The sequence below is a fragment of the Gopherus flavomarginatus genome, chromosome 8 (assembly GCF_025201925.1).
Source record: "Gopherus flavomarginatus isolate rGopFla2 chromosome 8, rGopFla2.mat.asm, whole genome shotgun sequence".
Lineage (NCBI taxonomy): Eukaryota > Metazoa > Chordata > Testudines > Testudinidae > Gopherus > Gopherus flavomarginatus.
In genome coordinates this window covers 25,974,802-25,987,610 of record NC_066624.1, presented here as the reverse complement: position 1 = coordinate 25,987,610, position 12,809 = coordinate 25,974,802, and the positions used below count along the sequence as shown (strand labels likewise).

At 51.2% G+C, this 12,809-nt stretch overlaps 1 protein-coding gene across 1 annotated transcript in view; it reads right to left on the bottom strand.

Annotated features, from left to right (window-relative positions):
* Positions 1–5,456, bottom strand: part of NALF2 (NALCN channel auxiliary factor 2) — an 89,986-nt gene extending 84,530 nt beyond the window's left edge. Inside the window, exon 1 of the mRNA XM_050965185.1 lies at positions 4,096–5,456. Coding sequence (XP_050821142.1) covers positions 4,096–4,911 — 816 coding nt within the window. The 5' untranslated portion in view covers positions 4,912–5,456. The remainder of the gene's footprint in view (positions 1–4,095) is intronic.
* Between the last annotated feature and the right edge of the window lie 7,353 nt (positions 5,457–12,809).

The window sequence follows — 12,809 nt, the reverse complement described above, 5'->3', positions numbered from 1 at the left end:
ATAACACAAGAACTAGGGGTCACCAAATGAAATTAATAGGCAGCAGGTTTAAAACAAAGAAAAGGAAGTATTTCTTCACACAGTCAACCTGTGGAACTCTTTGCCAGAGGATGTTGTGAAGGCCAGGGCCAGCTCCAGCTTTCCTGACGCCCCAAGTGGCAAAAAAAAAAAAGACGAGCGGCAGTAGTTCAGCAGCAGCTCAATCATGCCACTTCTTCGGCAGCAGGTCCCCCTTCTCTTCCTCTTCATCAGCAATTTGGTGGCAGCTCAAAGAGGAAGAGAGGGAATGAGGGACCCATGCTGCCCTGATACCGGATGGAGTGCTGTCCCTTTGAATTGGCTGCCCCAAGCATCTGCTTCCTACATTGGTACCTGGAGCCGGCCCTGGTGAAGGCCAAGACTATAACAGGGTTCAAAAAAGAACTAGATAAATTCATGGAGGATAGGTCCATCAATTGCTATTAGCCAGGATGTGCAGGTATGGTGTCTGTAGTGCCTCTGTAATTGTCAGAAACTGGGAATTGGTGACAGGGGATGGATCATTTAATGGGTACCTGTTCTGTTCATTCCCTCTGAAGCACCTGTCACTTGGTCATTATCAGAAGACAGGATACTGGGCTAGATGGACCTTTGGTCTGACCCAGTATGGCCTTTCTTATATTATATTCTTATATACAAAGTTCCCGCTTTATATCACTCCCCTGATATACGTATCTTGTGTTTTGGTTACTCTCACCTCTGAATTCTTCTATGATAGTTACACACAGATAGTGTCTGACTTTCCTATAGGCCTTTTATCCTAAAGAATGCCAATATGCTTTTAAAATTATGTGCACAGGAAATATACACATCTCTGCCACTCCCTACCTGTAGCTTATTGAGTCACACCACCAACAATGCCTGCCCATTTGTCCCCTTCCCCCACAAAAATCTTTGTGCTTTCTTCCACTCTGCTCCTTACATATAGAACACAATCCCCACACTGATCCATAAAGTCACTACCTTCTCCTTCCTTAAGATTCGCTTTGTCTGTGATGCCTATGGAAAACTGCCATCTGAAAATGCCCAGGTAGATTGCCAGGGGGATTGCTGATATCTGTTTTATTTGTTTATTTTAAAGGATTAAGTACCATCAAGTTGTGACTGTAGCTAGTCTATGCAGCCATGTATCCCTATCACTATTACCCTTCTCCTTCCTCCCCAATTCCCTCCTTTTGGTTTTTTTTACACTTCTTCCATGACCATGTCTTAGATTCTGAGCTTTTGAGGGGAAGAAATCATCTCTTTCTACAGGTTTGTAGAGTGCCAAGCACAATGGGACCCTGTTCCTGACTAGGGACTCAGAAGCTACTGCAATAAAAATAATAAATGGCAATAATGCAGTCATTTTCCAGTGGAATATGACAACAATTTAACAGAGCAGAACAGCAATACAAAACAATTCAGTGTAGGCAGAACGCCATATACCTTTGAAACTGCAGGAAGAATTTAGGTAGGCAGAACGTAATTACCCAAATTGGAATTTTCCCAGGACAACAGGGCTAACATCTTTCCAAAAACATTCATTTCAAAAGCTGTCAGGAAGAGATGATCAAAATCTCAATTTCACATCACCTGACAGATGGTACCTGCAGCAGTAACTCCATACCCCAGCACCATATTAAGGTGTTAGTTCAGTACTTCCTTGGGGGGAAGAGCACCACTTAATGCATCACAAGTACCTTTACTGCAGCTCTGAGATCTCCTTAGAGGTCTCCCATAAAAGTATTGACCAAGAGCAACCCTGGTCAGTTTGTGAGTGCTGATACAATTGCTCCGTGAGGTCATGTGGAAGCAAAGCCTTTTCTATCACACACACACACTCTCTCTCTCTCCCCCAAGAAATTGCTCTGAGAAAAGGTTTCAGGTATAATTTAACAAGACAGTTACATTTCCTGGACATAACAGCGAAAGGGCGATGGCACAGGTGAAGTCAGAAAATCTCATCAGAGTCACTCAAGGGCTGTTGAACATGTTGAAGTTCAAAGAGCCATGTCATGGGGATTAAACTTTTATGTCCTTTTCATGAGAAATGATTGAAGAGTTTCATGTAATTTACAAGGAATCTGGATGGACATTGGAATATATTAAAAACATAGTTGACTACGGTGGGCTGGGAAGTTTGTTCCAATTGGTGCTGAGGAAGGCAACTCTTATGCTTCTTGCATATGAAGTGATCACGAGCAGCTTTGGGAATAAATTCTTCTCCACGAGAGCTACAGCACTGCACAATTAGCTAAGTGCATTGTGGGTATTTTTGCCTTCCTATGAAATACTGGGCACACGTGTCACTGCCAAGGACAGAATAAGGGCCTACATGGATTAATGTGCCCAGGTACAAAAATGTATTTGGTTATGGTTATTATTTCTCTGTATTATAGCAGCACTCACACTGTGTGAGGCACTGTCCACACACACACTTCTAGGCCCAGCCCCTAGAGCTCTCTAATATTTGGTCTACACAAGTAAAGTAGAATTCCCCTAATGCCTGTCTATTTACTGCCAGGCACTCCACCCCAGCCCTGCATCCAGTACCAGAGTCCAGGTGGAAGTACATTCACTTTTCTTACCCTTCCCTGATCATCACCCAGCATGGGCCTCAGAAGCAGCCCCACTGTGGTCTCTCTTCTCCCACCATCACCACCTGATAGGGCTAGCTCACCATGGCTCAGTGAGGAGAACTGACAGAACTGCCTCCAACCCAACCCAGAGCCGGGTGTAGGTGTGTGCTGATGAGTAACAGCAACCCCGGGGTCTGCTAGGAATGTAATCTGAGGCAACTAGAGCGGGCTTTGAGTGACTTGTCTGGCTGGGGTGGGGAGGGATTGTGGGGTGGCTGTAAATTCTGATGGAAATGCAGGCTGCTCATAACACTGACTGCACTGCGCTGCAGGAGGATGGAGGGCTTAGCACAAGCAGCTCCAGGGGCCTCTTCTAGAAAAGGGAAGGGAATCATTTGTTTCCCTCGAACTTTTGGGAAACAGGGGAAAAGTGATCTGCAGAAATGGGTCCTTAAGAGTACACAATTCAGAGAGGTTCAAAGGCCTCACCTCCGCTAACTCCTAACTCCCTGATCTATCAGCCACTTTCCTCGGGACACAAGCATGCAGAGGCCAGGGTTGACAAACGTCTGATTCTTCCTTTTCTCTGACTAGCTCTCTGGAGATCTGCCTCCCAGGCAGAGGACAATCCGAGAGAGCTGGGGGGAGGGGAGAGCCATTGTTCTCTTGGGTCACATCAGGTCGCCACTTCATTTCAAACACCTTTGCCTAATTATCCACCAAGATCCTCCCCTCCCCCCACGCAGGAGCCACACTGATTTACAACAGGTCTGATGAAGCAGCAGCCAGTGGGCTCCCACACCTGTTCCGCGTGTGAGTTCTAGTCACTTGCCCAAAGTCTGGGCTGTGTGCATGGGGGGGACCATTTCTATAGGCTTTGCTCCACTGATTTGCCATCCAAAATGGGCATTTCTATGGGACTGAACTTGTGCAGCACTCAGATTTACTTGACCAGAGGAATGTTCTCTGTGGTGGCACCCCCCAGGCTATCTGCCCCTTCCAGCCTCCTTTGTGGGATTAGGTTTGGAAAGCCCAGCTAGCCCAGGGGAATGCCACTGGCTTTCAGATCAGGAAGAAAGGAATCTGAGGACCCAAGGAATTGCCTTCTGCCAGGCTGTGCTGGGGGAGAGGAAAGAGAGCATAGGGGACCCACCAGTGCTCGAGTCATACCCTCAGCGGGCTTTTATTATTATTATTTTTTACCAGACTGAACGGTTTCATTCCCTTCTCCTCCTCCTCCTCCTCTTCCTCCTGCTGCTGTGACTTTTGCCAGGGCTGCAGGGCTCCAGCACATCCAAAGAGGTCACATCAGCATTAACCAATTCTTGTGAAAGCAAAAAAGTCCAACCAGCCAACAGACAGAACAAAGGAGCAACAAGGGAGATGGGGGAGGGGAGACTGGGACCCAGGAAAATGGTGTGATTTGCCTTAAGCTACTTTTCTTCTAGTGTGGTTTGGCAGGGGCTCGGAGGCCCCTTGTGCTTCCCCCTCCTACCTTGCAGTCTCTTATGCAGGATCTAACTGAATACTCTTCTGATTGCAAGTATTTCTCCAGCAAGAGGTCAAACTCCTCATATTTTTCCTGAGCGTGTTGGTCCAGCCTCTGATAAGCCTGGACGCAGCTGCTACACGCCTCTCCGTCCAGAGCACCGGCTGCAGCAGCCACGAAATCCACCATCAGGTTGTCCAAACTGCAATCCAAGCTGTCTGGGCCGGCCATACCCAGCAGCAGGTCCCAGATCGTGTAAGTATCACAAAAAGAGAGGTTGAAGTTCCTAAAATAAGCCTTTAAGAAGTTTATTTTGGAGGAGGAAGAGGAAAAAAAAGAGGCTGATGAAGAGGAGGAGGAGGGGGGTGGCCTTAAGGGTACAGAAGGGAAAGAGCCCAAGAGTCGCTGCAAGGAATACAATTTGGTGCAAGCTGAGTCCAGATCGAAATGACCCCGGGCACCAGTGCAATATGGGATCGGAGCAGCAAATTTGGTCAAATTGCTTAAAAAAATCTCACACCTCCCCTCCTGTGACTGTTGATCCCCTGTCAGTAGGAAATGTGGCTGGAAGGCGCGCTGGCTTGCGTCCCCCCAAGGCGTCTGCATGGCTAAGCTCCTATCCTTGGATCTGAGCTTGGCTCCAGCACAGAGCCACAGATGATCAGAGAGGAGGACAGTGAAAAATAGAAGGGATGCCAGAGACATTCGCCATTTCTGTGCCCTCTCGGAATCAGCGCAGGGTTTGTCGTTTTGTCTTGGTGCACAACAAATTTTTAACACAGCGTCATCTTCTCTTGGATACATCCAAGCCCCCCTGATCATATTTTAGGGGCTGAGTGGGGGGGCTACTGCGGTCTCCGGTGTGGTTCTCTTTGCTCCTCTCCTCTTATAGACTCCCCCCAACAATGTCACCTACCTCCTCTGAAGCATGGTGTGGTGATGGGCATCATTCTCATGGTTAGAAACAAGGAAGTGCCTTCCCCTCCTCCACCACCTCCACCTCCTCCTGGGCTGCTAAATGCTACCACCAGCCATTGCATGTTGCTGCGGGAGGAAAAATCAGCGCCACGGTCCTCAACATGTCCAGGCTGCTGTTCGCCAATGCCAGTCCATACAGCGAGCCCCTCAGCCCAGAGCGGAGCCAGGCAGAAGCATACTCCTCCCCACAGTCAGCGCTTGGCCCTCCTCATCCTCATCCTGCCGGGATGCCTCGCCTCCTCTCCTTTCTCCTGCCTGCCTCTGCCCTCCCCTGCACACACAATCACTCTGCTTTCCTCTTTCTTTTTTGGTGGGCAACGTTTTTCCCGTTCCTGATCATCCTGGATCGGTGTCTCCTGTTTTCCATCCCCCCTCAATCTGTCGCCATCTTCAGCTGTGCAGAGAACACCTTGAGAAATTGATCAGGGAGAGAGGGGGGAGACGCAGGGGGAGGGGGAGCGGAGGGGAGGCGCGTGCGCGCTCCTCATCCCCTCTTCATCTACCCAGCAATTTGTTTTGTGCCTCCCCTCCCCCGAAACCCAGCCTCTCCATTCACTCCAGGGAGCCGTTCATTCATCAGATCCGCTCTTCCCAGCGTTCATTCAGACGCCTTCCTACCCCCGGCCGGGCCCAGCCCAGCAGCTGGCGCACACACAGCGCTGGGATACTGGGCACGCGGCACCTTCGCCGGGGGACTGGTCCCTGCTGCAGGTGGCCTGAGCTCCGCCACGGTGGCTGGCGGTCCCCGGAGTTCATCCTGGGGGAAGGGAGGGGGCTAATGTCTCTGTGCGTGGGACACCGCGGCAGATCCTCCCCAGGCTCTTGGATCCAAGGGTTGCAAGCCTCTTCTCGCCTCCTGGCCGCCTCCTGCCCCCCGCCCCGCGCCTTGCTTCTCCTCACTGAGCTGGAAGAATAAGTTGCCTGGATTCAGGAAGCAGGTCCTGGACCAAGCTGACATTGCTTCTGCGCAGGGCTCGCTCTGCCACAGGCAGGCTGCGGGGCTGAGCTCCTGGGGGAAGACGCGGAGCGGTGGGAACGGGCGCCGCGGGCCAACCAGGGGCTTGCAGGTGCCGTGGTGCTGAAGGACAGCTCCTGCCACAACCCAGCCAGACCCAGCGGGGGTCGGGGGACCCCACAGCGCCTTCCCTGGCACAGGGGGGTGCAGGAGGCAGCCTTCCCGTCTGTGGAGCCCCCCGCCTGCGCTGGCTGCCAGGATGCGGACGATTTGCTTATGCACAAGTTTGGAAGCGCGGTGACATTGATCAGCTCTGGCCGAGTCCGGGTTCCGTGTGTTTTCCCGGTAAACAACTGTTTAGAGGGGAAGGGAAATCCCTGGGAGCCATGATCGGCAAGGAATTCACAAGGCAGGATGAGAGCTGAGCTGGAGGATCTGAGTTTCTTTACGTTTCTAAGGCTGGAGCCAGTTACCGAGAGCGGCGCATCTGCTTAATTCAGAGACACCAGCGCGCGGGTCAGAGCGGCGCAGGAGCGCGCGGGTCAGAGCGGCGCAGGGAGCGGGGCTCTCTCTGCAGCGAGGTTCCCCCAGAAGATGAGTTACGGCTCTTTAGCCATCTCCTGCTTTCCGCCAGCAGCTCCCTCACTGCTGCCCTTCTACTAAGCCCCGGGAGCCTGCGGAGAAACCCCAGCCGAGTCCCGGGCTCGCTCTTTCCGAGTCTGGCAAAGCGCCCCGGGTAATTCCCGGCCAGGAGGCAGCTGTTCTGCACAGGCAAAGGCTTCGCGCTCACAGGGTCCGTCTGCACCCCCAGGTCAATCCCACTGGGCCTTGCTGGGTGCCTTGGCAGGGCGGCCGCCGTTGGGGACGGCGAGCGGCAGCACGGGCCAGGTGTGGCTCCGTTTATTACTGGCACACTCAGGAGGGACTCACCCCATTGTCTAGTCCCGGACTCTGCCCGGGAGAAGATACCGGAGCAGCGCAGCGAGCAGAGCTGTCTGGCACTGTGCGGCTCTTCCCCCTGGCTGGGGGTAGACAATGCCCAGCGCTTTGCCCCCTGGCAGCACTGGAAGGGCTCCTGCGCTGTGGGGCACGCACTGGCCTCTGTCTGTGGTGACACTGGCCTCGGGAGGTGAACGGTCTGTGCCAGGCAGGGGGTTGCGTTCCCATCCCCGAACATCTGGGGAGCCAGAGCGGTGCTGAGGTTCCCGAGCCCCATAGTTCTGTCTTCCGAGCGGGGGCCAGTGCAGGGGCCCGTCACTCCCAGAAGGGTCGGGAAATGAGCCCTCCCAAGAGGTGGCCCCAGTGTTCTGTCTCTAGGGCCTGACAGTGAACTCGGAATCGCCCCTGAAATGGATGAAGAAGCCAACTTCCAGGGAACGTCACTTGCTTGTGCCCCAAGCCCAGTTAACATCCCGCTGGGATTTCCTGGGCAAGAAAAATGAACAATAAATAGAGCTCTGCAATGTGAAACTCTGCTGTTAATAGAGCAGCAGACAGTGCGTGCTCTGAGCCTGCCTTTCCAAACACACATCCATTCTCACTCGCAGGCATTAACCTGGCTTGTGGGAACTGGTCCAAGTGTTCCTATTTCTGGGGCTTTCATCTAGCTGCGTCCTGAAGTGAGTTACGCTGAGTTAAGCCTGTCATTGCTTCCAGCTCTAGTAACGTCCCTCCAGTTATACAATCGTTTGCACTGGAGTTGCTCCTCTGGACTACCCCCTGCATTGCAGCCTGACTGATTCCCTATAAAGCTAGCATGAAGGAGAGAGATACAGGGCAGCACAAAAAAATGGCACAAGCTGGCTACATGACACGTGCTAGCAGCATGCAGAATAAATTCCTATTGCTCACTCTTCTGTGCCCCGACGATTCCAGACAGAGCTGTGTTCATGATACTCACATATCTGAGGGCATAGATTAGGGCAGAGGAGGGCAAACTACAGCCTGCGGGCCACATCCGGCCTATGAGACCCTCCTGCCCGGCCCCTGAGCTTCTGGCCTGGGAGGCTAGCCCTCGGCCCCTGCCCCGCTGTTCCCCCAGTCCCCGCTGCCTCAGCTCACTGCGCTGCTGGCGCAATGCTCTGGACGATGGGGCTGCGAGCTCCTGGGGCAGCGCATCTGCAGAGGCTGGCCTGACCTGGTGCTCTGTGCTGCACAGTGGTGTGCCTGGCTCCAGCCGGGCAGCGTGGCTCCTACCCTGGTGTTCTGGGTGGCGCGGCTGTAGCGCCGCCAGCCACTGGTGCTCCAGGCAGAGCGGTAAGGGGGCAGGGAGCGGGGGGCGGGGAGGGGATTTGGACAGAGGGCAGGGGAGTTCAGGGTGATGGTCAGGGGTTGGGCTGTGGATTGGGGTCAGGGCAGTCAGAGGGCAGGGAACAAGGGGTTTGAATGAGGGCAGGGGTCTCAGGGGCAGTCAGGAAGGAGAGGAGGGGTTGGATGGGGCACCGGGGGCAGTAAGGGGACAGAGAGGTGTAGATGGGACAGGGGTGCAAGGGGGGGCCATCAGGAGACAGGGAATGGGAGTTTGGATGAGGCAGGAGTCCCGGGGGGGCTATCAGGGGGCAAGAAGCAGAGGGGATCTGATGGGGGAAGGGAGCCAGGCCATGCCTGGCTGTTTGGGGAAGCACAGCCTCCCTTAACCAGCCCTCCATACAATTTCAGAAACCTGATGTGGATGGCGCTAAGCCATAATAAGTCAACTGAAGGAGCATATTGAGGGGAGATAATTCTCTTTCTGGCCAAAAAATGACAAGAAAGAACAAAAGTAAAGTCTCCAGGAGAGACCACAGTGTGTTTGTGTCTTCTCTGCAACAGGCTGGGGGAAACAAACAAACAAACAAACAAAAAGAAAAAAAACAGGCTGCTGTCCTTGCACACAACTACTTAGAAATTTAAAAGTGTGGTACTTGGGAAACAAAGGCACCACAATTGGAAAATAATGAATACTACAGCATGCCATACCTATCTTGTTTCCTTATTCATTGGGTTTCTATACTGTATAGACCAGTCCAAACAAAAAAGCTCTGCTCAGGGTCCAAACTTTCCCAAAAGCCCACAGGTGTTGTGAGTGAGCACTCAGTGCTATGATCAATCCCCTTTCTATTTCCTCCCTGGCACCAACCCGAACGTCAGTAAATGCAGATAAAGCCTATGCAAATATTGGATGGCTCACCTAGTTTGAAGAATGGGTTCGTTTCCAAGGTACAAAGCTATGTTTTACCTGGGAGTTTCTCCTTATCAGAAGAACATTAACAGTTCCTCCCACTCTTGGTCCTTTCATTAAAAAACTGCTGGTTTACACAAGTCCTTAATTAGACAATTGATTAGTTTGCTCAGCCTTCCTTGGATTTCTCTTCTTTACTACTGCTGCTGCTGTTATTCAGGAAGCAATCTTGTTTATTAACATTTTTATTATTCCAAGCAGAGAAACGTGGGCTGGCTAACAATGCCATGGCAGTTCAGTTTGGAAGCCTGGGCTCCAGCCCAGCCTTTGTCTTAAGGTTCAACGTTTGGTTTACAAGTGGAACACTTGTATCTACTCAGAGTCAGGGGCCACAGCCTCTTTGTCATGCATCCGATGAAGTGGGTATTCACCCACGAAAGCTCATGCTCCAAACCGTCTGTTAGTTTATAAGGTGCCACAAGATTCTTTGCTGCTTTTACAGATCCAGACTAACACGGATCCCCCTCTGATACTTGACAGCCTCTTTGTCATTACCAGGTGCTAATCATTGCTGGTGGGGATTCCATGGAGGAAAGGCGCACTATAAGCAAACTAGGAAGCCACTGTCAGTGTCATGACAGCTTTTCCTCCCAAGATTCTGCATCCATCTGACAATACGAGACCTGGTTCCTTCTCCTGAAGGACTGTTGATGATGAGCTTTTGTGGTGCCCTAAATATTGTACTGATGGGTGCCTTAGAAATGCATATAACAAAATACGTTGAGGGGTTCCAGAACCTGGTAATGGAATACAGTGGAGGTTACCAGTTCAGTTCCAGTCAATATCAGTGCTCAGTAAGATTCACTACCATGAAGATGGCTATCCAGGGGCCTGTATAAGATGGGGACTTTCAGTTCCTAGAGGCTGGACATTCACATCAGAAATACCACCAACTGAAATGGTCCCCATCTTCTCCCCAGAGGCGTCCCTTTAGATCAGGGGTGAGGCACATTGTCAGGAGGAACAATGTGTTTGGGAATTAGCTCTGCTGCCACCTATGCTTTACTTGCCCCACCTCCCTGCTCAGGACCATCCCATCACCTTGTTGTGTTCAGCCCTATCTTCTGTCCAGAACACACCCACAATTATTTAGCGATAGCAGTAGAGTAGCTTCTGCCACATGCTCTGGTGTCACCAGTGTGCTGACAACAACCAGCTGCACATCACTTTCAACAACTGCAGGCAGCATTGTCACCTAGCTGCTGTGCCAGACAGATTAGCGCATGGGTGACAAGCTCAGGAGTTACCCACATGATTTCTCTCAAAAACAGAATGTTGATTAAAAAATATTACAGCTAAGCAGGTGCCTGAATCAAGGATGGGCGGAGGGACGGATCAATGCTGTGCAACCCTTAGTTCTGTATTTGGCACCCAACTACCATGGGGATGGGATGTTTTAGAAATGCCTCAGACAGGCTGGCTAGTATATAGTTCCAGAATCAGATATGTCTTTGTTATCAGAGAGGGTTCCTGGGTTTGCCATTCTTTATTCTCTCAGAGATGCTCAAATCAGTGTCTGCCCCATTTCACATTGATCACCAAGTCACTCCTTATGCTTTGTTTTGGTGGCCAAGTTGGATTTGGGTTATGTGGAACACGAATGATGTATTGTTGGCATTTCATTGTGAGCATTTCATCCCTGTTAATGCACGTGGGACCCAGGATTAGAGGCTATGAATCCAGATCCTGACTATCAAATCTCCATTTCAAAAAATGCCCTAATAGCCCTGTCAGTGTTTGGGTTTGGCATGTGGAAGCAGAGCTGCCATATTGCACGCTTTGTTCTCAGGGATGAAACTGTCACATCACAATGCTGTTTCTTGCTTTGCAATACCACAAATCCCTGCTGTAACTGAATCACTTTCATATCTTAGTGCAGTGTCACCCACAAGAGTCTGGACAGGTAAGGAACCTACCTTATAGAGTGCTAAACTCTGGACATGTTGCTATGCAGGGGGCACTTCTGCTGCCCTCTGCTAGGCTGTGCATACTCAGAATGGTGGAGATGAGGGATCACCATGGGAGAAGTTCTCCCTCTGTAGGGTGCTGGGGTGCAGCTCACATCTCACTCAGCCAATGTATCAGCACTTTGCTGCGCCTGGGGTCTTTGTTTCCTCTCGGTGGTCTCTAGTGACTGCAGGCTGGGGTACAGTGCAGACAGCAAGTGCCTCATGCTGCTGGTGCCACAAACAACATTTGGCAGCAGCCTGAGTTAGTGCTGGCAAATCTAAGCACTTGAAAGCAGCAGTAAGGTTTAATGCTGAATGCTGATTTATTGCCCTGAATCTGTACTACAGGAGCACTAAGCACATTAAAGGCCTTGACTGTAATGCAGGGAAACTTTTAATTTATATTATTAAAATAGTCTGGATAAGAGATGGAGTCTGATTGGCCAGTTTGGCTCAGAACCATGTGGGTATCAAGTGAAACAGAGCAGGGCACAGCAGCTGCCAGAGTCACCTCACTTTTATTCTATTCTGTGAATGCGTTTAGTGCTCCATTGTGATAATGAAGGATGGATACAGAGCTGGCTAGAGCCACGTGTAGTGCGGGCAGGTACTTTACAACCACCCACACAGCAGGGGCCTGCCAATGCACTTCAGGGCTGACACACAGCATCTTCTTATTCCACTCCTGAGTCCTCATGCTACCAAGTCTGCTCACTCTCCGCCTGCAGCACCCCGGCTGTTCAGCCCTGAGGCAGAGACCTGGCTGCTGTTCCACACAGTCGCTCAAGGGGAGGTCGCTTAGTTCTCTTTACTTTATACCAACATTAAGTGAACATGCTCAGCCTTGATCTGGGCTCTCTGAGCAAGGGGTGGGCTTCAAAAAGCCTCCTCAGAGAATAGTTCTGCTCTGAAAAGTGGCCTCTTCTTTCCCTTCAGATTGTCAGAGTCATTGCTGCTGACGTCAGTAACAAAAGGCATTTGGGGTAAGTCTGTGCAGCACGTGGGAGTGTGCTTCCCAGCACAGGCAGACATGCTAGCATGGTAAAAAGAGTAGTGGGGCTGCAGCAGCTCAAGCTAGCTGCCTGAGCATAAACCTGCCCAATCTCCTGGGTATGTACTTGGGACAGCTAGCCTGAGCTGCTGCAGCCACACTGCTATTTTTAGCAAGCTGGCTTGGGCACAGCTAGCCTGTGTCTTTCTACCCATATTGGGAAGTGTGCTTCCAGCTGCACAGTGGAGATATCCTTACTGTTTTTACTCCTAGTAACCCTGTAGGGCTATCCCAGCTAAAGGAGGGTTGGCAGGGAAGTGAGATTGCTTTATGATCTGCACAACATCAACAGAATTGTTAACTAGATTCTAATTGCAGGTCCACTTGTGTAATCCATTGGGCCATATCCTGTGCTGGAAATCCACCAAGCTCTGTTGAAGTACATGGAGCTACACTGATTTACATCAGCTGAGGGTCTGGCCCTTAATTACATCTGTAGAGCCAGAGGACTGTAGAATTGTACAGATGCAGCCAAGGGCAGCCTTTGGCTGGCAGATTCAATATTTCTGGTGATGATGCATGAGGTGGGAATTTGCAGGGCTGGCAGCAGGAAGCTTCCTCCCCCAT